Below are 22741 nucleotides of genomic sequence, written 5' to 3'. Positions count from 1 at the left end.
TCCACTCCTGATTTCAGGATCATCTGCTCAGCAAATCACGGGTCAGGTCAATGAAATGAATTTGGTGCACCGAATAATAGAGCAGGAAGGAAACTGCTGTGCTGTACTGCTTAGAGATCAGAGACACACGGAGTATACCCCTGGGAGAAAGTGAGACAGGAGCTGACAAGACAGTACTCAGCATGTGAGACATGGCAGATGACTCAGGTGGCAGTAGGGACACCCATAGACAATGGACACTGTGAAAATATCAGTATTGAGGGTTGAGATGTTAGGCAGAATTTTCCATTTTTGATGATTTTGAGTGCCTACCATGAATCTTGTTGGCTGCTGTGGCAGCAGTTTCCAATGCCTCCTTTTATGCCTCTGCATACTCAAGCATACCAAGATACTCTTAAAAATCTTTATCCCAATACTTCCTTAAGCTTATTTATTTCTAAGTTATTAGCTACTTGTGACTAGAACAACTGGTGAGAGAATTGCTAGGAGAAAAAATGTGTCATTGTGTGTCTGTACACCAGCTGATTTATATCAACTCACTTCCTGTGGTGAAAAGCAAATTAAAACACATAAATACTTAGTGGAAGTTTTTGGTTTTAGTGAGCTCAAAAGCAGTTTAAGTCTGTCAGCTAAAAAGAAGGATACTGATATTTTCTCAGCAGCAATTCTTTCCAACAAAAGACTGAAAGATGACTGAATTTAAGAGCACAATTCAACCACGTTGCCCATCTTATTTTACATAAATGTAGCAGTAATCAGGTAATTAGCTACTTTGCTCTCAATAATTTATGTTTTTACAAAATTTGAGTCTCTAATTGCAGAAAAAAATACAAGATTCTTTAAGATTTTTGTGAGTTAAAATTGTAATTTGCATTTATCGTCTTGCAAATAAATTGTGCTTTTTAAAAGAAGCATAATGTGCATCTGTGTCAGTGTATCCTTATGTTCTGTTGTGCAAGGTTTGGACATGATGAATGAAGTTTATATTCTAAAATGAGGATTCTCAGGCAACTCATTTACTTAAATCCTCTTGATTCCAATTCATGGCAAAATCTGAAATAATTTATCCCACAGAATTTAATGTATAGCACATATGCAAGTTAAACTATTGCTTTCATGTGAATTTAAATTACTTGCTTTAAATCTCCACAAAATATAAGAAGAAACCAGTTGAATTTCAAAGTTAACTGGCTGTGAATACTATCACTCTTACAGGAGAACTCTCTAAGCAACTGCTGTTTCTAAACTCATTTCCTTAGGAAACCTGTATAAAAACCTTTCATAAGACAAGCTGGATTTGATTCAAAGTAGAGAAAAAGGCTTGGCTTTGTTCTTGGTGAGTAGCCATTATATGCTCACATTTGTAGAACATGTCTCCCCTGACATCAGGCTGTAGGCTTGCCTTTGTAATTCAAGTCTGTGGAGAAGACATGAAAGATGCTACACTAAAATTGTATCTTTTTACAACAGAAAATTACTGATAAAGAAATACAGCCCTACCCCTCGGTCCTTCCCTATCTAACTCAGTTCCTTGATTGTGATTGCTGAGAACAGAGAGTTTATTTTATTGTTATAATTTTGCAGAGCAGTACTAAATAATTTAGTGAATACAGTAGGTGTTTCTGTGTTGTCACCAGGATCATTTCACAATGCTACACTTTTCAGAGGCTGGTGAAATGTACTTCTGGAACAATATCAGCTTTGCATACTCACAGCCATCATCTCCCAGTTTGTCAAACCATGGAATTTGAGGCTTTAATACTGCATTGTTCAACCTTTTTGATGAAGCAGATGGCTTGATAGTTTTCAACCTTCCAGAAACACTGAATGCCTCTCTCCCCATCAGGGGACTGATTCTGCATGCTCTCATGTGCGAGGCCAGTGCTCCCAGAGATACTAGGCTCCTTGTGCACAGCCAGCCAGAAAGATTGCATGCATTCAGTCGGCCAACAGGTGCTTCAGGAACCTCCAGATGTTGAGCAAAGATGAATGTGAAGTCCTGCATCCAGGAAGGAACAGAGTATGCACCAATGCAGGCCAGGGACTGACTTTTGGGAGCAGCTCTGCAAAAGATACCTGAGCTCCTGGTGAACCAGTGAACCTGAATTCAGCAGTGTACCCATGCAGTGATAAAGGCTAACCACATACTGGGCTACACTGAGGACAAGTGCTCATTCCCCTCTGCCCAGGACTTGTGGGTCTCAGTCTGGAGCAGGACGCCTGGTTTAAAGGCTGCAGCATGTGAGATATAAACTACACAGAATCTAGAAAAGGTCAAGAGGCTGGAGCACCTGCCCAGGGACCTTGGCCAGCAATGCTCAGACTGGGACCTGCAAGCAGTTGCACAGGACAAACAAACAGGGCTTTCTGCCTGACCAATCGATCAGCTGTGACTTCCCTCTTGAGAAGGACAGAGGTAGCAAACATAATGCTGGAAGGGGATAGTCTATCACTGGTTCTTAAATATACCCCTCTAGCCAGACCCACTTTATTTTGCTGTTTGCTCCATCTCACCTGTAGAACATCTCTGCTATATACCTGCCTGCATGCTTGATTTGTAGTTTCATCCTCTCAAGGGAACTGAGAGCAGCCTGTGTGCAAACATCCTTTGGCCGCAGATTTAAGCATAAGTTCTGGCTATAATATCATCTTCTGTAACTGGCTGAGGAATATTATATCTTTACTCTCATACATGAGGAAAATTACTTATCCAGAACCACTAGTGCTAAAATGACACAAAAGACAAATAAATCACAAAGTATCGATCACCTTGAAATGACACCAGCAATTATTTCCATACAGCTCCCTGACAGTGACTCCAGCTATTTTCTGTTCTACTCATCCTACCATACAAATTGATACTGATACCCACCAGCATGAAGGAATAGGCAGCACATCCCCTGTTTATAAGCCCTTGAAAAGCATGCTGATTTTCTCACAGGCTCTTCTGCAGCTGCTTCTGCCGTATCTGAGAAGGGATAAATTGATTACTTCAAGCAGTTTTGGCACAGGGTGGTGCGGGGATGCTGTCTGAAAAGCATCAGAGGCTGATGTGGACCAGCAGTGCCATCCAGTGGGACACAATGAAACACAACTCCCCTCTGAAGCTGTAGGGGAGCACGGAGTCCCCACTGCCACTCCTACTTAGACCCGAAGGTCCACTCCATTAGAAGAAATGGCGAGAAACCCCACAAGTTTTGGGAACACTGTCAATGTGCTGCGGCCTCTGACCTGTGAGCTGGGTAGGTACCCTCACGTACTGCCTTTGAGATGGCAGCAGGCACTTCGGTAATTCGAAGTTTCAAAGGCTTGAAAATTAGCACCCCCACAGCCCCTTTCTTTTTGGGAAAGCTGCTCAAGTGAAGCCTCAGTAATTCAATCTTAGAAATCACAGGTATTGCCATTTTCACGTTTTGCTTTTATTTTGTGAATGCTGTTTAGATAAACATCCTGTGGGCAGGAAAGTGATTTTCTTTATAATACCATTAGAATCCTTCATCACAAGGAGATTTCTGGGCTCCAGATCCTGATTCCCCCCTTCCCCCCCCCCCCCCCCCCAGTTTTATTTCACACAAATGCATCACAGTTGCCTTTACTGTGATAAATACAAACCCAAATCTATTATATATACATATATACACATACACGTGTTTAAAAATACATTTTAGTGATGTTCTAATTCCATATCAAACTAATTTTGAATTCGTAAAAATTTAAGTGGCAAGCATAATTGACTTAGAGTTCTGAACTAGTAGACTTGGGAATTTAAATAGTAGGAAGGCTTTTAGGTGAAATCTAAGACATAGTGCTAGGTGAAATCTGCAGTGCATCCATCGCTGTAGCTATCTGACACATGAATTCTTAACAGGCTGGTTGCCTCTTCCATAGCATACCTCTGTGCATGTAAGCTGTTCATCTGCACAGCACACACACTCATCTACCTTGTCTGCATTGATCCACCGCAGTACTCAGTCACACAAACTACTCCACCATCAGCTCTGCAATTCCTAAGAAGCTGGAGGAGTATCAGCTCAGCACCTAGGATTTCCTGGGTTTGTTTCCTAGGTTGCATCCTTAAAACTTGCAATTCTTAATTCTTTAAGTTACCTATCTTTAACCTAATAAAACTGATGTTCTTTAGATTAAGAAAAATGAAAATCCCTACATTATCTTGACCATTTAAAATTACAGTGAATTACTGTATGTTAATCAGAAAACATACAACAGTATTGTTCATTAACAACTAATGATGACAATTATAATGTTATCTGTTATGACAGCATAATTGCAGACATTGTGTGTGTGCACATGTGTGTGTGAAGATATGTGCGGCTTAACACACTGAGAAAGACTGGGAATACTGTTCTTTAAAAATTAATTTATTCCCTATGAAGTAAGCAGAAGAAAGATTCTGCATTAAAAAAATGTATTTGTTGTAGTTAACATTGCAACTGGTTGCTGGTTTCAACACCCTACAGACAGATCATTACGGAATTATGATGACTAGCAGGAAAATCACATACAGCCAGCCAGAAAGCATGGAATTTTCCCCCAGATACTTACAAGCTTTTGTGCCTTCTCCATTTTAAAGGGCAAAGCACACATACCCTACCAAAAAAAAATCCGCAAAACAAAAGCAACCAAGGATAAAACACAGAATTACCATATTATAACTTCCCATGGATTTTCCCTTGAAACTCCCTTATGTCCTGGTTAGAAAACATACAAAATTATCTAGAAAGGCGAGTTGCGCAAAGATGGAAATAAAAATTAAAAAATAAAATAAAATACACAGTTCCTGTGTCTTTTTTTATTTAAAAATATAAAAATTTCTCAAATGCTTAAAGGGAATGTTTCTGACATAGCTGTGTTGTGCATCACATAAACCAGACTGAGGGCAGTTACAGCTGAATACAGTCATATATTTAGGCCCAAGACAAGATTGTAAGACTTTCGTATTTCCATGGAGATGAGAAAACAACAACAAACAAACAAAAAAACAACAAAAAACCACCTAGAAAACCAGAACAAAACAAACAAATGCATAGGCAAAAAATCCAAAAAGCATTTTACAAGGCAAAGACTAGAACTATCCCAAATGACGTTAACAGAGAAAACGCAATTCCAGCTCTAAAATGTTGCTGTCCTTTTTATAAAAATACTTGTAACCATGTAGAAAATTTCAAACCACAACTACTCAAATAACTGATAGGTCCTATGTATTCAATAAATGTCCTGAAGCACTAACAATTCTATTCAACATTTTCACACTACATCAAAGGTTCAAAATAATAATTTCACTGCCACAGAAAACAGAAGATCAGTTGAAGTATTTTGTGGTTGGCTACTAAATATGATCACAAACAAGAAACAACTCATATATGGTACCTTGTTTGTTTACTTCTAAGAATTTTGGTCTGGAATCACTTATTGTGTAGGTGCTATTTCTTGTCTTAGCATTATTTCTGGAAAAAAATACATGGGAATTTACTCTTTTGAAAGAGATAGGGTCTTTCTGTCAACCTATCACCCTACAACATACAGTGCATCTTCTTTGGTTGGGAACCGTCACTGTCAAGATCTCCACCAGAAGTATTTAGTAAATGAGCGATGTGTGCCATAGTGTTAGGTATACTTACAGAAGAGATTAGATTGATTTACTGAGATTGAATCTTAAATGCCCCATCTTGAAAGAAAGAAAAAAACAGAACACCCAGAGTGCCCCCCAAATAACTTCTGCATCAGCTGCTGGAATCCAGGTAATCCTACTTGTACTTCTAATTCAGGACTACAGTTGGAAGAACATTAATTATTAAAGTATGTGCAGAGAAATACATGCAGGTTTGTCTTTAAAATCTCCAACAGTGCTCTGTCAGGACACAAAACCTCTCTACAGTAAAACAATGCACAGTTCCATTACTGTGCATTTTTACAATTTGCCTCTTCCAGGAGCCACTCAATTCCATTTAGCAATCCAGCTAAAGTTGCAGCTACAGTGTCCTGCACCTGTGAAAATAAAAAAAGCTGCAGTGGAGATCGCAGAATTACAAAATGGTGGGGGTTGGAAGTGACCACATCTAGTCCAACCCTCTTGCTAAAGCAGCTTCATGTAAAGCAGGCTGCACAGGATTGTATGCAGGGGGGTTCTGAGTGTCTCCAGAGGAGACTCCACAACCTCTCTGGGTAGCCCATTCCAGTGCGATCACTCTCACAGTGAAGTTCTTCCTCATGTTCAGGTGGAACTTCCCATGTTTCAGTTTGTGCCTTTTGACCCTTTTCTCATCACTGGGCCCCACTGAAAAGAGCCTGTTCCTGACCTGTCCATATCCACCCTTAGGACATTTGCACCCCTTGGCAAGATCCTCTCTCAGACCTCTCTCCTTCAGGCTAAACAGCCCCAGCTCTCTTAGACTACAGAGATAACATATAACAAGATCTAACATTTTAGCATCACTCCATCTATCCTTAAAGTGAGAAATACTCATACCAAGTCTAAATTTTTATCACTGGTTTAATGGTCCCTTAGACAAAAGAGATTTCTTAAGAGTTAGGTACAAAAAGAAAATACTACTGTACAAAATTAATTGCAAGACCCATTAGGCAATCCTTTCATTCTTTGTGTCAAGGTGAATTCTATTCATTCAATCAGCTATTCTGGAACATTATACTTACTTTATGAATGAGAATCTACTTAAAAATTCTTCTCATAACTCTTAAAAGTAAAAAAGCTGCTAGCTTTACAATTCAATGCACATTCTTCTCAGATTTTGTAACGCAGTATAAAGAGGTATGTTTTTAAAAAAGCCTGTAAACATTTTCCTTATGAAATCAAAGGAATTAAATCAGAATTTGGGGGGGTTTTACTAAGTATTACTCTTTGGCTACACAACACCACAAAAAAGAAATTTTGTGTGGCTGAGACATACTGATATATACTGTGCTTGACAAGCATAAAGGAACAGGTTCAGGGCCTCACATGCTAGGTAAAAACTGATTTGTCAAAAACTCATCAAGCAAGTGACAATTAACTGTGCCCTGAAAATGGCAGAAAAATCTACCATGTGTCCAAGACCCTGGATCATGACTCAGAAAATTCATATTTAAATTAACTGAAGCTTCCTTTTAGTCTCTTCATGACCAGCATTTTGTCCTTCCTTACATTCTGGGTCCATCTTAACTTTCTCGTGTGTAAGTGGGCAAGCCACTTAGCTCCCCTATGTTCAGCCAGGCTAATGCTTCATCCTAGGGGACCAGAGAAACAAAATTCTTCACTTCAGTGGAGACCTCATGTACCAGTTTTGAAAGCTGCACACTTGCTTAGGCAGGTACAGCTCAGAAATACAACAAGCCTAAATTAAATTTCAGCCACAGAGATATGGGAAAAAAAATAATAAAAGGTTTAAAAGCAGGTACCATCCAGGGCCGATGTAGCAGATTTAGTTGCAACTGATGTGCCATGTAAACACATGGAATTCTTTTCACATCAGTGTGAGAGACACAAGACAAAACCAGTAGAGGTCTGTATGGAGGCCCAAGGGCTGGATCAATCATTGCCAAAATACGAGCCAATTCCTCTTGACGATCATGCTCTAGGAAATAATTTTTAAATACAAGAGTATTAAACACATGCAAATCGCAAGGAACTATCTTTTTTACAAGAATTTACAATTTCACAGGTGAGGAAACAGAGGGCTGGAAGGGACATGACCTTCCTTGTCCCAAGGGTGGATCATCCACGTTCATGTCATCACACAGATGGATCATGTAATACTTGGATATTATCAAAAGATCTCCACGGATTCTACAGGCAGCCTATTCCCATCCTCAGCATCTGTGTGTTTTTCAAGTACCTCAAAGAGATCAAAACTGCAATAAGCCACTAATAAACGCTGCAAAGTCAGCAGCCCTTTCCCACTGGCCATACTTTTCTCCTTCACTCTTTTTCACTCTCTTCTGAGCAATCCCCTTCTCTCCATTTAAAGTTTATGAACATAAAGACAATTATCAGAATAGGTATTTGGCTTATCCTCTTATAGGACTACCCTGATTTGGACCAATTGCGTCTTTACTGCAGTTTTACTGGCGAAGGTTCTATTTTGAGGCTATTAAGGCTATTACGCCAACACCAATCCATTTCAGGCTGCTTCTAATAGCCATGCCTAGGGTTTTTTGGTTTGTTTTTTTTTTTTGTTTTGTTATTTTATTGGTTTTGTCTGCTTTGTTTTTAATCTAGGTCATTTTAATCCCGTAGCTTAAATAGCAACCTTATCAGTATCTGTCACAAGAAAAAGTGCCATAACTCCTCAAAGGGAAACGAGGGAGAGTATCTCAGATAGGGAAACGAGGGAGAGTATCTCAGATAGGGAACCTCTTTTACTGGATAACCCATGAGGAAATAGCATTAGTAAAGCTATTAGTGAAGAAATTTTTAAAGAATCAGAACATGGATTTTGATGTATTGCACATTCTTTGCATCTTATGACATTCCAATCATTTGCAAAATATGAATAGATAAAGAGAAAACCCTTACTTTTATGAGCTTCTGCATTAGCAACATAAATGAATCCATCCACTACTTCGCACACCTTTTTCACTTGAGCTATTACACTGTAGTGCACGGCTTGCTGGTTCCCTATGATGCTGTTCTCTTGGTAGAACATCTTATTCACAGCAACAGCTTGTTCTGCCTTTGCTCTCCTCCTTTCCACACTGAAAGATATTTCATTATTTCAGCAGTCAGGTTATTTGAGAAAGCAAAAAGCACATTTTGTGAGTCCTGGCAGCACAGGAGAGGGAAAGAAAACAGCCTGAGCCAGCAAAACAGTTTTCTTTCTCCCCGCCCGCTCCCATCCTTACTTTTTTTTCTAGTGTGCCTACGCAGATGGCTAGCAATCTGAAAGATGCATATGAAACTACCCCGCAGATGAGTTTATACAGTGCTGCAGAAGGGACTCAATCAATGCATGAAGTGGGACAGAAGCACCTGTCATGTATTTGTCATAGCAATTTACTGTGTGTAAAGTTTGGAAAAAGTTTTCATGGACATTTATTATGCGCACATGAAAATTTAACAGCTGGAAAAAGTGACAATATGCATTGAAGCTTCAGATTGTAAGAGACAGCTATGCATGTGAACGCACACATAAAAATCACATTATGAAAATATGAGGAAAAGTATAAACTAAACTAGAAATTGTACTTACTCTTTTTTTTGGTGAAGACCATATCTTACCTGGTGGTTGAATACAATGTCAGAATATTGAATTTTTGATTGTTATTAAGCTGAAAACTGACTCCTGATCCAATTCCTACAGGGAAAAATGATTATATGAGGTTACAACCAATTGGTTGCTGAATTCAACCAAGTGGTAGGCTGAAAATGTCAGTGATGGTATAAAATGGGTTCATCCAAGCCTATGGTGTTGCTGTTAAGCGTAGCATATTTTCTATTTTACAATTAAATTTTATACATGCTCTAACTGATATAATAATTTAACTAAAATCAATTAAATGGTATTAAAACATCACAAGAAGGAATTTCTATATTTCTGATACTTATAATGAACCTTGAAACCTAAATCAGAGAGGAGCCAGACTTGCATTCTTCAGCTGAAATAGGGAAATGAAAGGCTCTAGTCTATTTACTACAAACTGTATTGAAGAGGACATGAGAGAGAAAAAGGATAACACTACTAAAACAGTATTTTCACACCTTCTACACATAGTGTAATTATTAAAATTTTCCTGTGCTGAAAGAAACACTAGTTAAAATTAAGAAATTTTTTACTCTGGTTTGGACTGAAATAAAATTACAGATGTTCAAGCCGATTTTTTTTAAACATTGAAAAAAAATCCTTCCCTCCTCCTGTAACTCTTCTAAACTAAATTTAAACCATTTGACACCAAAATACTGAATCATATAAAGGATCATTCTTGACTTCTTGTATAAAAACAGAAATGTGTTTTTTAGCCACTTACTGCAGGCAGTGCATAAATAAAGTTCTGTCTGCATTTATCTATTACAAAAACAGGCATAACATGGAATTCAGGATCAAAATAGAACTATAAGAAACAAAATGAATCCTCTGACATTGTCCAAATTTAATCATAAATTCACTGAAGCTATAATTTTCTCTCAAACGCTTACTGCAGTTATCCAAAGTAATACAGATTATTTTTCTACCATTATATTTTCTGCTATTATTATGAGTTTCAAGCGAAGAATAAAGCATCCTTTTTCTCCATTTCTCCCCAAAGTTTTTTCTGCTATATTTATATAACAAAAAAGCCAAAAACAAAAACAGCATTACCATGAATTTGCCTTTGAGGTAGGCCAGCCAGCAGCAGAATTTCTGGGCATGTCATCATCTTTTGTACTAAAGAGTCATCCAGCTCTTCCAAACCTGGCCCAAACATAGCAAAGCGAGGTTCTGCCTGAGTGACCAGTGATTGCAAAAAGGAAGTGACGGCCCCATACCGGGGACGGCTTGATTTCAAACTTCTTCTGCTCTGGGGACAGCTTTTTTTGTATCTGTGTAAAATAGACGTAACTAGAAATTAAACACAAATACAAAAGAGATATTAACCAAACAACATAAATTGATTCAGGTCCCACACTTCTCATGCTTTGTCACAACTCAAGCGCACATAGAAAATGATGGAAGTTCCAAACTGATGGTTTCAAGCAGGAAAGGCATTAGTCCTTCTGAAGTCCAAATACTGACTTCTCATACCTTAGTATGTCTGTCTATGGATCTTTTAATTTACTTTAAAATATAAAATAAAATAAAGTTACAAATTCCCCACCCTCACTGAACACAATTGGTGAAATAACATACAAGCTGATGAGTCACATACAATATAAAAAGTATGAGACTTCTGAGTGCATTTCAAACCTCAATTAGACTGGTTTTGAACGTATTTAGGTGACACTACCTAAAAATGACCATTTCCCCTGTAGGCACAGAGAACACATGTTGTGAGACAGGTGTTGTCTGCAAGCTTATGATGTGCTCATTTGATGCAGAAACTGGAAGGCATGGAAAGGCTTTGGTAATCAAACGGAAGAGGTAACAGTCATGCAGACATCCTAGTGAAGTAGCTTCAGTCTCTGCTTCTGTGGTCACAGTAGGCTGCTGCTGGACAAACTTGTTCTAGGAAACCTTAAACATGTGTTCCCCTACACCCAAACTGAGATGCTTCAGCTGACCTCAGCAAAGCCATTAAGTGCTCACAGACACAATGGGAATCAGCAGTAGGTGGTTCCCAATATGTGATTCAGCTGAACAGTATTCAGGCCTAAAGAGATTTAAATCCAATGTTCAAAATCAGACGATATTTTGCACTTCAAATTCTGGGTATGTTCCTCCCGCATCTGTAACATATCACAGTATCACAGTATGTTAGAGATTGGAAGGGACCTCAAAAGATCATCTAGTCCAATCCCCCTGCCGGAGCAGGAACACCTAAATAATGTTACACAGGAATGTGTCCAGGCGGGTTTTGAATGTCTCCAGGGAAGGAGACTCCACAACCTCCCTGGGCAGCCTGTTCCAGTGTTCTGTCACCCTCACTGAGAAGAAGTTTCTTCTCAAGTTTAAGTGGAACCTCTTGTGTTCCAGTTTGTACCCATTACCCCTTGTCCTATCATTGCCACTGAGTAGAGCCTGGCTCCATCCTCGTGACACTCCCCCTTTATATATTTATATACTCTAATAAGGTCACCCCTCAGTCTCCTCTTCTCTAAACTATAGAGACCCAGCTCCCTCAGTCTTTCCTCATTAAGGGAGATGCTCCACTCCCTTAATCATCTTAGTTGCCCTGCGCTGGACTCTCTCCAGCAGCTCCCTGTCCTTCTTGAACTGAGGGGCCCAGAACTGGACACAATATTCCAGGTGTGGTCTCACCAGGGCAGAGTAGAGGGGAAGGAGGACCCCTCTCGACCTACTAACCACCCCCCTTCTAATACACCCTAGGATGCCATTGGCCTTCTTGGCCACAAGGGCACAGTGTTGGCTCATGGTCATCCTGTTGTCCATTAGGACCCCCTGGTCCCTCTCCCCTACACTGCTCTCTAACAGGTCGTTCCCCAACCTATACTGGAACCTGGGGTTGTTCCTGCCCAGATGCAGGACTCTACACTTTCCCTTGTTATATTTCATCAAGTTACTCCCTGCCCAACTCTCCAGCCTGTCCAGGTCTCGCTGGATGGCAGCACAGCCTTCTGGCGTGTCAACCACTCCTCCCAGCTCAGTGTCATCAGCAAACTTGCTGATAGTACACTCAATTCCCTCATCTAAACCGTTGATGAATATATTAAATAATACTGGTCCCAGTACTCACCCTTGAGGCACTCCACTAGTTACAGGCCTCCAACTAGACTCCGCCCCATAGACTACAACTCTCTGGCTTCTCTCCCTCAGCCAGTTCACAGTCCACCTCACTACCCGATCATCCAGACCACACTTCCTCAATTTAGCGGTGAGGATGCTGTGGGAGACTGTGTCAAATGCTTTGCTGAAGTCAAGGTAGACCACATCCACCGCTCTGCCATCATCCATCCACCGTGTTATTTCCTCATAAAAGGCTAAGAGATTGGTCAAGCATGATTTCCCCTTGGTGAAGCCATGTTGACTGCCCCTCATAACCCTCTTATCCTTGATATGCCTTAAGATGGCACCAAGGATAAGGTGCTCCACCACTTTCCCAGGGATGGAGGTGAGGCTGACCGGTCTATAGTTACCCGGGTCCTCCTCCTTGCCCTTTTTGAAGACTGGAGTGACATTTGCTTTCCTCCAGTCCTCAGGCACCTCTCCCGTTTCCCAAGACTTGGTAAAGATGATGGAGAGTGGTCTAGCAATGACTTCCGCCAGTTCCCTCAGCACCCGCGGGTGCATCCCATCTGGACCCATGGATTTATGGATGTCCAGATTGCTCAACTGGTCTCTAACCCATTCTTCATCAACTAAGGCAAACCGCTCCGTTGACCTGACTTCCTCTGAGGTCTCAGGGGTACAGGGCTCTTCAGGACTGCCTGCAGCAGAGTAGACAGAGACAAAGAAGGCATTCAGTACCTCTGCCATCTCTGTATCTTCTGTCACCAGGGCACCCATCGCGTTCATCAGTGGGCCTACATTGCCTCTGGTGTTAGTTTTGTCTGCCATGTATTTGAAAAAGCTCTTTTTGCTGTCCTTGACCCTTCTCACCAGGTTTAATTCTAAGGAGGCCTTAGTCATCCTAGCTGCCTTCCTACATCCTCTAGCAGCAGCCTTATATTCCTCCCAAGTGGCCAGCCCCTCCCATGACCTGTAAACTCTCCTCTTCCACTTCAGCATACTCAGCAATTCCCTATTTAGCCACGCAGGTCTCCTGGCCCTCTTCCTTGACTTCCTACCTGTCGGGATGCTCTGATCTTGAGCTCCAAAAAAGCAATCCTTGAATGCCAACCAACTATCTTGGGCCCCTTTACCTTCAAACAGCCTTGACCATGGGATTTCCCCTAACAATTGCTTGAAAAACATACAGATGAAAAGCACAGAGATTGCAGAGGTCAGGGCAGTTATCCTGAAGCAACAGCTTCATGAAATCAGGTCGTAAAAAACCTGTAATCAAAACAATTAAGAAAAACAAAAAAACAAAACAACCACCACAAAAACTAATCTATTTAAGAGATCTGCTCAGTCATCCAAACACATTATGTGTTGTTACACTTTTCAACTATACTAGCTGAAACCACAGTCTTACAGCTATTGATCTAAAGCACTACTTGTTATTCTGTGCACATTCAAAGAAACCCTCTTTTCTTTTGCCCCCCCCCGGTCTTCAAGGTAAGATAAAAAAAAATAAAATTCATTCCACTTGCTGTAAAGACTCCTTAGTACTTTTATTAAAGTAAGAAATCATGTCATTGTACTGAGAGTGAAGAACACATCATTATCAAGACTAACAGTACACACAGATTCTGAGAGGACAGTTATTTCTGTGGCATAATAAACATGCAGTTTACAGAGGGTTTTATTTTTTTTGTAACGTTAGCTTTGACTGTTCCAACATTTTACATTCTTTGTTCCAAACAAAAAGAGCTGAACAAACTGCCGAACAAAAACAGGCAACCGTTATTTTTAAAATAAACAGTGGACTTCAGACCCATCAAATATTTAAGCAGTAGCCTAGAGCACAGAGTGTTACTGCTGTAAATATGAAACATGCCTCTGGGCTGACTATTACTGCTGTAGTAAGTTGTGCAAGAGGATATGAAGATACTTACAGTGCCATGTAATCATACAGTGCATTATCGCTGACCTCTGAAAAGGCTTTATTAAAAACCTCGACATTTGGGAGTGATTTCCAATCAACAGATGTCCAAAAAGGGAGATCCCTCAGGAGAAAATACCTCCATAACAACGGATCTTGCACAGCAGCCCTCCAGTAACAACTCGTGCTTCCCAAATTGCACAAGTCTTGGGGCGAGAGATAAGACATGATGTTCAGCTGCACGTCGATCTAAAAATCGTCGAGAGCAGCGGTTGAATAACCCGGGACTCGAGCAGTTAAGATCCAAGAGGCTTCCCCCCCTACCCCTGACCGGGCCTCACTCACCGGCAGTGTCTGCAAGGCGCTCACCTTCTCCGCCTCCTCCGGGAACGAAGGAGGCGAAAGACTCGCGAACGCGGCGGCACCGCCGCCTTCTCGGGTCCCTCGCCTCCACCGTTCCCTAAGGATACGTAGACGACCCAGCACGGCAGCCTCCAACCCGCCCCGCTCCGCCGCTCCACCAGCCGCCATCGCACCGAGCCCCACTGCCTCTGCCACCGCCCCTCTGAGCTATCGCGCCGGCGCTGAGGCGGAGAGACAGGCGGTCTTCCGTGTGTGGCAGCTCATTGCAGTCGTTTGTGGTTTTGCTTTAGGAATGGTTAATACGGACCTGTATTCCGGGAGTCCTCTAAATGCCCGTTTTTAATGCAAGTGTAAGTTTTGATAAGAAGGATGGTCAGATCCTGAAGCAGTGAGCTCTCTAAACGAGCTCTTCAGACACAAGATTTTTTCCAGCGCAGCCTGTTTCAGTTGCGGGGTTTCATGAGGTAACACAACATTTGTTTTGCAGCTGCTGTGTTCCACCCTTGGCCTTTTAAAGGTCCCTCGCATGCAGCCACATATTTCTCTAACATTTTTTTTCCCGTTTCTCGGAAATCCAGCCACACCTTTGATCTGCAACCCAGGTCACTGTTAGAGACAGGATCTGTTGTCTCAAGGCTTTCCTGCTTCCCTTCTCCACAGTGTTGCAGTCCCCAGTAGCACATTTCTCCACTGTACATCATTGCCAGTAAGTGAGTGTCACTAAATACACCTGCAAAAGCAATTTAGATCAAGGACTTTATTGTTCTAAGTACACAGCTTAACAACTTCAGTTTCTTTTTTCAGTAACACCGAAAAGAAAAAACATCCAAATAGCCTATTAATGAGGTACACCAAAACCCCCCAAATTTTAACCATGGGATGGCTGACACTGCCCAGAAGAGAACCTGGATCAAGTCCTTGATCATTACTTTATCCATTTGCCCTTCCATACTGCTAAAGTCTTAAGCCCGCCATACAAATGTTGTTCTCATAAGTCTGTTTACCTATTTATCTTAAAAAAATTCTGTATTTCTTTACAATCCATTTAGGACAGGCATGATTATGCATATTTATTTTAGAATACTTCTTTGCCTCCCCCAATTCAAGCCTAAAAGATGATGCTGTTTGATGATCATCTTAACTCAGGTCAATCAGCAGCAGTTTGTATATTGTAATAGAAAGCCACATGTGTGTCCGTGGTCACTGAAAAAAAATTAAAAAAAAAAAATCAAAATATCCTGCTAAATAAATCTACAGAAGAGTTAATGAACTTGGCTTTGTCTGTGGAGCTTTAATGGAGCAATGCCACTTTCAGATGAATTTAAGCAAGAAAGTGGTCCAACACCCATAGCTAGAATACAGCTAGTTTTGAGTGTGTACAATGAGGACACCATGTCCTCAGCGCCAGCCTTACAAATCCCCTCCTCCTGCACCACACTCATGCAGCCACAGATCCTCATGTACGTGTACTATAGTAATGCAACTCACATAAAGCTCCATAAAGTGCATATAGAGAGACTAAAAGTTTGCCAAATCTAACCAGTTCTGTACATACACCTGTGTGAAGTCAGTAATTCAGTGCTTGTGTCTGTGTTCCCCTATATGTAAACAGGAAGGCCAATACAAGAACATGTAGCACCATCTGCTGTCATGATCGTGCTTTCAACATTTGTCAGTTAACTGGATGGCTGTAAAACACTCATGCTGTGCATAAAACATTCATTGCCTCAGATTGCCTTCCTCCGGTGCACTCAAAAACACAGAGAAAATGAGCACTGCCATCTCCTAAATTCTGTGAGTCAAGAAGAAAAGGGAGAGGACTGGACAAGGCACTGCTGCCACCTTATTAGTTTCATCGGTTTTGTTTTAAAAAGTGACAGTTTTCTAACACAAATGAAGTCGAACAACAAAAATGTGCAACAAAGCATTTCATAAAGTAGAGCAGTTAGTAAGAGGAGCTTGGGGTCACGGGTTTTTTGGAGTTGTTCGGGGGTTTTTTTACCTTCACTGAGTAATCTAGCTGAGTCTTTATCTTGAAGTGAGACATCTTCATATAGCTGAAGAGGGCATCTAAAGCTAAGCATCTTCATCAGGTAATGAACTCCATCATTAAGACACTATGGACAGTTAAAACAAGAAAAGGCAAAAACTAAGTTCTAATTAGTTTAATGACAGCCAGAAATATTTCTTGCTATGAATTTCCCCAAACACTATTTAAAGGGGGAGGAAAGGGGGAAGGGATGGGGAAAAGAAGCTGTATTTTCAAAGCAAATAGTCAAATTTTAAAACTGTATTCACATGCTTATAGAACTTTTCAATCTCCTTTACCTTCTTAAATATGGCAGTGTTTTCTTGTAGCCATTCACTCCTTTCTTTTGCTGTATGACAATACATGTAAAGCAGGGCTCCTTTTCTCCAGTAAAGACATTCTAACAACTCTGCACCAAGGATGTTCACTGGCTGAAATAAAATCCAACAAACTAGGCTAATCCCGAAAAACACCTGAACTACTCATATACATACTTATATATACAAATAGCATTATATTAAGCCGCTAACTTTAGAGGCTGTACTTGACAGCAACAGTCACAGACACAAGCTTAACAGTTTGGATTTCAACTGCCAAAAGCACACAGAATCATGAAATATTAGCAAGAAAAAATGTGAGCATGGAACAAGTTGTTTGTGAAAAAAATATTTTCAGGAATTTAAATACAAATAAGACTTGAAAAATTTTCAAAAGATCTTAAATACTGCCCATCAAAAACACAAATACTGCCATCCTGTTTCAGATTTTTTATTTTAAAATACTGCAAAGCTAATTCTCTGGCCGAATAGCATCAGTACTCACTTCTTCATTTATGCTGCATTCCCTCACTAGGACTTCTGGCTCTGAAAGAATACAAGTAAGTTCTTTAACTTTCTGCAAGGAGCATTCTTCTGGAAAATCTTCATCCACAAGCTGGTTCTCCTCAAAATATGTAATATCTAAGACAGCCTATGAAAGCAAGAAGATAAACAATGTAAAAATGCTACCACCAAAATAATCAGATAGTAGTGTGCAGTAACATACAAACTTGATAAAGTTTACAGAATTTTATGACTTTAAGGTATTTTTTCACATTTAGGTTACAAATGCTGGAAGAAAGAAATATTTTCAGAATGTTGACAGTGAATGTAAATTCAGACCCCTTTCTGACCTTCAGGCCCAGCACGATTATTACCAACTCTAAGTTACCTTCTTACTGAAACAAATGCAGTCCTACATTTCATAGATGCGCATTGCAGACACCAGGTTATAGAGATCTCCTTCTGGTACCCCCTCTTGCCTACACCCAACCCTCACATCCTACACAGCAGACTTTCTTGAAAGGAAGCTCTTAAGGCCTTACACATACTACCTGTGTATAGAGCTGCAAAAGCGTGGAAGGATGTTCTTTCCCTTCGTTACGGAAGTCCTTCAACTTATCCAGAGTAGCAGAGCCCTTTGCTAAGAAGGTATCTGAAGGAGGAACACAATGCTTCCTTAGCGCTGGAAAGCACTCAAAGCCTTGCCACATGAAATGAAAGGGGAGAGTAAGCTTTATCCTCCCTTGCGCTATCTACAAGAGCAGCTCAATACAGCATTCCAACAGGACCACGGTCCTGTCAAACTACATCTTTCACTGCTTAAGGGAATTCATGGCTGTGGTCTGATGCTTCAAAACCAATTCCACACACTCTATTCTCAAAGAAGTCGTGCATTTACAGGCACAACTCGCTCACTTCAGGCCTCCTGCAGGAGGGAGGCGCGGAGCCCTCAGCCGCTGTCCCAGAGCGGGCTCTACGCCCAGGCCCGTCTCGCTGCGCTCCGAGACGCTGTACAGGGCGGCGGCAGCAGACGGCGGAGCTGCCCCGATAAGCCGGGCAGAACCCAACCCCATCCCCCTTCTCCTGTGGCCTCTCACCGTCGCTGCCCGCTCCCCCGGACGCCGCCAGCCGCCGGCCCAGAGCTGCCAGCCGGGGCCACAGCGCGGACACCGCACCCAGGGCCTCTGCACAGCCCGGCTCCCCCATCGCTGCCGCCCGGCACCAGGAGGGAGAGCGGGCCTGCCGCGATGGCGGCCGCTGGGACGGGGAGCGGCACGCAGGCGCAGCGGCGCTGTGGCCGCTGTCGCCGGCTGTTCGCTCTTCACCGATAGTGATCGGCGCCTGCCCCGGCGGGGCAGGATGAGAAGGGGCGGATGCTCGTGGAGCTCACTCCCTGTTCGTGCCGGCTGGAACTTGCGCAGCGGCGGTGACGGGTAAAAGGCCTCGCCTGGCCTCCACAGCGAGGCCGCAGGAGGAGGGCAGGCCTGCTAGGCAGGCCTTGCGCGGCCTTGAGGCGGGACTTCGGGGTTGGTTTTATGTGCAGTTTAAAGCTCTCGCTTACAAAAAAAAAAATTATGGCTCGTGCAAATCTGTTTCGGGCCCCCCAGAAATACATGGCGTGTCCATATGTTGCCCCCAGAAGAATGCTCTACAGCTTCACTGTGTGATAGGGCTTGCCCATAGGTTAATTAAAACGAAAGGCAGAGGCGTTTAAGACCAAACCCATATTTTCTGTCGATAAATACATTGGTGGTTCTAACTTACATTTTAGTATTGCATTACTTAACACGTAGAGGTACAGCTGTGAAAGTACACTTAAATAATCTTGAAACTATAGATTTGTTTAGAGACATTGGAGAGTGTTGCTCCAATGTTTTGTCCACCTCTAAATAGAACACTTAATGAACTTGAGAAGTGCTAAATAGATTCCATATAATGAGAGGAAATTCATAAGTTTTCCTTCTGTTTTTAACAAAGTCTTGTTAGTACCTCCTCATCAAATCAGCTAATACTTTATGTTGTGTAGTTACAAAAATGCTGTAATTCACTATACTGCTTCTCTAGCTTTCTCCACCTCTTTACCTGCCTTGAAAAAGCTAATGCCTCAGTGTCCACTGGCGTAACTTGTCACCTCACAATATTCTGGACTGTTAGCTTGATTATTTTAAAAAAATAATTGAGCAAAGAATTTTCTTCAAGTCATAGTGTGCATTATGTTTGTGCCCATGTCCCATTGAATTACTTAAAAACCCAAATCAACATCAAAAAGTGCCATTTACTGAAGCACTTTAGGTAGTGGAAAGCTGTTTACTTACAGACATAGATGTTTTTGCTGTTGGCTGTGTTAGCCCTTCTGGGAGAGTTGCCAAACAGATGATATTCAACAAAAAAAAGTAAACCCTAAAAGGCAAAGTTGTGTTTACTTCCAGAAATGGTCTATTTCTAGGAGAAATCTCTTAATATTTTGGTTGGATGTGTATTGTCATGCATTCCTGCTTAGTCTGTAGCCGGATACAAGGAACAGATACAGGTAACAGCTGTGTTGCCAATACAAAAAGTACTGTGGTAGTTAACCATTATCATACCTAGGAGTAGAAGAGGTGGTGCTTCATGTTTGAAGTGGAATACAGCACTTTCCCTATTGTCAGTTTTGAGGCCTTTCTTCAGATCCTTTGCTTGCTTCATCCTGCCTGCCCTTCTCTGTTTCAGTACTGTGTTGCTTTCTTAGTTCATAACCAGTTGAGTGAGCAGATGGGTCAGCCCTTAATGGTGCAGGAGATGTCATCCAGCTTTCCAGATGTCTATTGAAAAACAAAAGAAAACAAAACATAAACTTAAGGGGTTTGTGTGCTGAGTCATTCGATTAAGGAAGTGGTCCCTTTTTTTCTTACTGTGCTTCAGGCACTGTTACAGTTTACTTTATATATATTTGAAAGCTAGATGTTTGTGCAGTAACTTTTTTTTCTCACAGAAATTGTTATATACTCTTTGTTTAAATATACAGTGAAATCTGGTTTGATGTTTCTCATCAGTGTCTGAGATGGAAGAGGTGTGTTTCTGTATATAAGCTGGTAAAATAGAAGTTGCTACAAATGTTGAAAAGGGGGGTGATGTCCACTTCCCTGAGGAAAAGAGGACCTTGAAGATTTTTAGTGGATTTGTTTGCTTCTTTGTTTATTAATTTATTTACACACACCCCAACCTGATTTTGCCATGAAATGTGTGAGGAAGCAGTGGAAGAGCACTGGGGCTGAGCAGGCTGGGCTGCTGTCTCCTCACTGCAGTGAGCAAGCCCTCCCCATGGGCCCTGCCTCACTCCTGGCTGCTGTGGCCTGTCTGTCATTCCTCAAGATGTAGTTCCTCCAGCACTAGCCCTCCAGGCTGCATTTTTTAGTTTGTGGAGCTGCTATGCTAAACTTCTCCTCACACCTTGCGAAGTGCTTTGGTCTGAAGGCTGGTGAAAGACTAGGTGTCTGACTATCTGAGAGAACAGTGTGCTCAATTTGCCTTATAGTTTTGTTTTTACTTAGAACCTGTTTAGATGGATCCCTGCTAGATATGTGGAAGAGCATCATCTGTTTTGAGGTCTGCTCCCTCTCACTGTATTTTTCAGAGCTGGGAGATCTTAAAATTCAAATTCTCAGAGCGTCACACAAAGATTTGCATCCAGTATTTCTCTGAAACACTCTTGCTGGGTGATACTTAACATAGATTACTTTGAAGCAGAAAACTGTTTCACTACCTAGAGTTACTTTAGGGAATAATTGCAATATAGTAAAATGATGTTAAAAAAAAAAAAAAGATGGTAAAAAGATGAAGGGATTTATGTGGGATTTATGATCTTTCAGTTCCTGGCACTCTGTGTTTTTAAGGCCATTGTTACTAGTAGGGAAAGGCATAATGTGTTGGCTCTTCAGAGGCAGGCTTTGTTTCTAAATTAGTGGAAGCACAACAGGAAAAGCGTTGTGGTGTGTAAAGAGTTGTGGTTGACGGAAGATGGAAAGCTGTTAGGATTTTTCCTTCAGAGCCAAGAATATGTCATTGCCACAGCTGTTATTTTGGGGTTCATATATATCTCTTAGTGCATGTGCATGTGTGTATATATGGTGAGAATGTAACGTAGCTTCTGTAGATTGCTACAGTAGATTTTGCTGCTTCTTTCCTTCCAAACCACATACCCTCAGCTTCTGAGATCTGTGTGTGTAAATGTGTATGCTGCTACAGAACACATTGTAACAAACAAAGGACAAGACAAAATAGCCTCAAGTTAATTGCACCGGGGGAGCTTTACATTAAATGTTAGGAAATATTTCTTCACTGAAAGGGTTGTCAAGCATTGGAACAGGCTGCCCAGGGAAGTGGTGGAGTCACCATCCCTGAAGGTGTTTAAAAGATGTGTACATGTGGTGCTTAGGGACCTGGGTTAGCTGTGGAATTGGTAGTGCCAGGTTAATGGTTAGACTTGATGATCTTAAAGGTCTTTTCCAACCCAAGCAATTCTATGGTTCTGTGATTCTGTACACTTTGGCATAATTTTTGTCCTATAGTATTCCATAAGCACTAACTGTCCTGATATATTTAACTATGGAACTGGGCTAGCCTCACATCTCTACATACTTGAAAACTTTGAATGAGCAACATGCGTAATCTACCTTGCTATAGATGTCTGTGACATCTTTTATTTCTGTAAGGTAAAGAAACAATACGTAAACACAAATGTGTCATTCCTCTATGTTTAGTATTATCCAAACTAGAAAAATATTTTTAGCTTTAATCAATAATATATAATTGTCTAGAGAAAGTAGCTTTGCACAGCAATGATTGAAACACTTTTACCATTATTGGCAAGATTATTTACCGTTATTCAAGAACTTTTAACTTCTGCAGGTGTCATGGAACTGGTGTTCACCTTAGGCCAGCAGGCAAGATGTATTAGGGAGACACTCCAGCTGAGTCACAGGGTTCAGCAGGGAGACCCTTGCTTCCCAGCTGATTCCCCAGATCTCAGAAGAACTGAGAACTGTGCAGCTGGATCCAGTCCTAGTCTCAGACTTGGTGAACTGTTTTTGCCTGAGGATTGTATAGTGCTTACACCTACCTGTCCAAATTTGTCCTGCATACCAGCACTGTCACATTATATTTTGACCAGCCTGCCAGTGTCCCAGGAAAGATGAGACCCTTGTGCTCAACTAACCCGTTCATGTCCTGTTACAGGGACCCTACTTGACAGCCCACCAAATCTGGGGGTGATTTGACTAACCTATTCAGGGAGCTG

At 41.4% G+C, this 22741-nt stretch overlaps 2 protein-coding genes across 3 annotated transcripts; both read right to left on the bottom strand.

Moving 5' to 3' along the window:
* Positions 1-5115: 5115 nt before the first annotated feature.
* FBXO4 (F-box protein 4) lies at positions 5116-14798 on the bottom strand. The gene is made up of 7 exons (XM_057418061.1): positions 14599-14798; positions 14267-14502; positions 10311-10531; positions 9233-9308; positions 8531-8709; positions 7414-7589; positions 5116-6006 (listed from the first exon to the last, which is right to left on the bottom strand). The coding sequence occupies exons 1-7, from the start codon at positions 14782-14784 to the stop codon at positions 5917-5919; spliced, it is 1164 nt and encodes a 387-aa protein (XP_057274044.1). The 5' UTR covers positions 14785-14798; the 3' UTR covers positions 5116-5916.
* Positions 14799-14939: 141 nt separating this feature from the next.
* On the bottom strand, positions 14940-18752 carry RIMOC1 (RAB7A interacting MON1-CCZ1 complex subunit 1). 2 transcript variants are annotated; one of them, XM_057418062.1, is made up of 6 exons: positions 18564-18752; positions 18018-18118; positions 17468-17614; positions 16945-17076; positions 16619-16733; positions 14940-15346 (listed from the first exon to the last, which is right to left on the bottom strand). In XM_057418062.1, the coding sequence occupies exons 1-6, from the start codon at positions 18670-18672 to the stop codon at positions 15060-15062; spliced, it is 891 nt and encodes a 296-aa protein (XP_057274045.1). In that variant the 5' UTR covers positions 18673-18752; the 3' UTR covers positions 14940-15059. The 2 variants fall into 2 exon arrangements, with proteins under 2 accessions (XP_057274045.1, XP_057274047.1); XM_057418064.1 differs by lacking the exon at positions 16945-17076.
* Between the last annotated feature and the right edge of the window lie 3989 nt (positions 18753-22741).

Source organism: Pezoporus wallicus, unplaced genomic scaffold, assembly GCF_028554395.1.
Source record: "Pezoporus wallicus isolate ANWC-B61680 ecotype Strahan unplaced genomic scaffold, APGP_CSIRO_Pwel_v1 contig_8557, whole genome shotgun sequence".
Taxonomy (NCBI): Eukaryota; Metazoa; Chordata; class Aves; order Psittaciformes; family Psittacidae; genus Pezoporus; species Pezoporus wallicus.
This window is presented reverse-complemented; position numbering and strand designations above follow the sequence as displayed.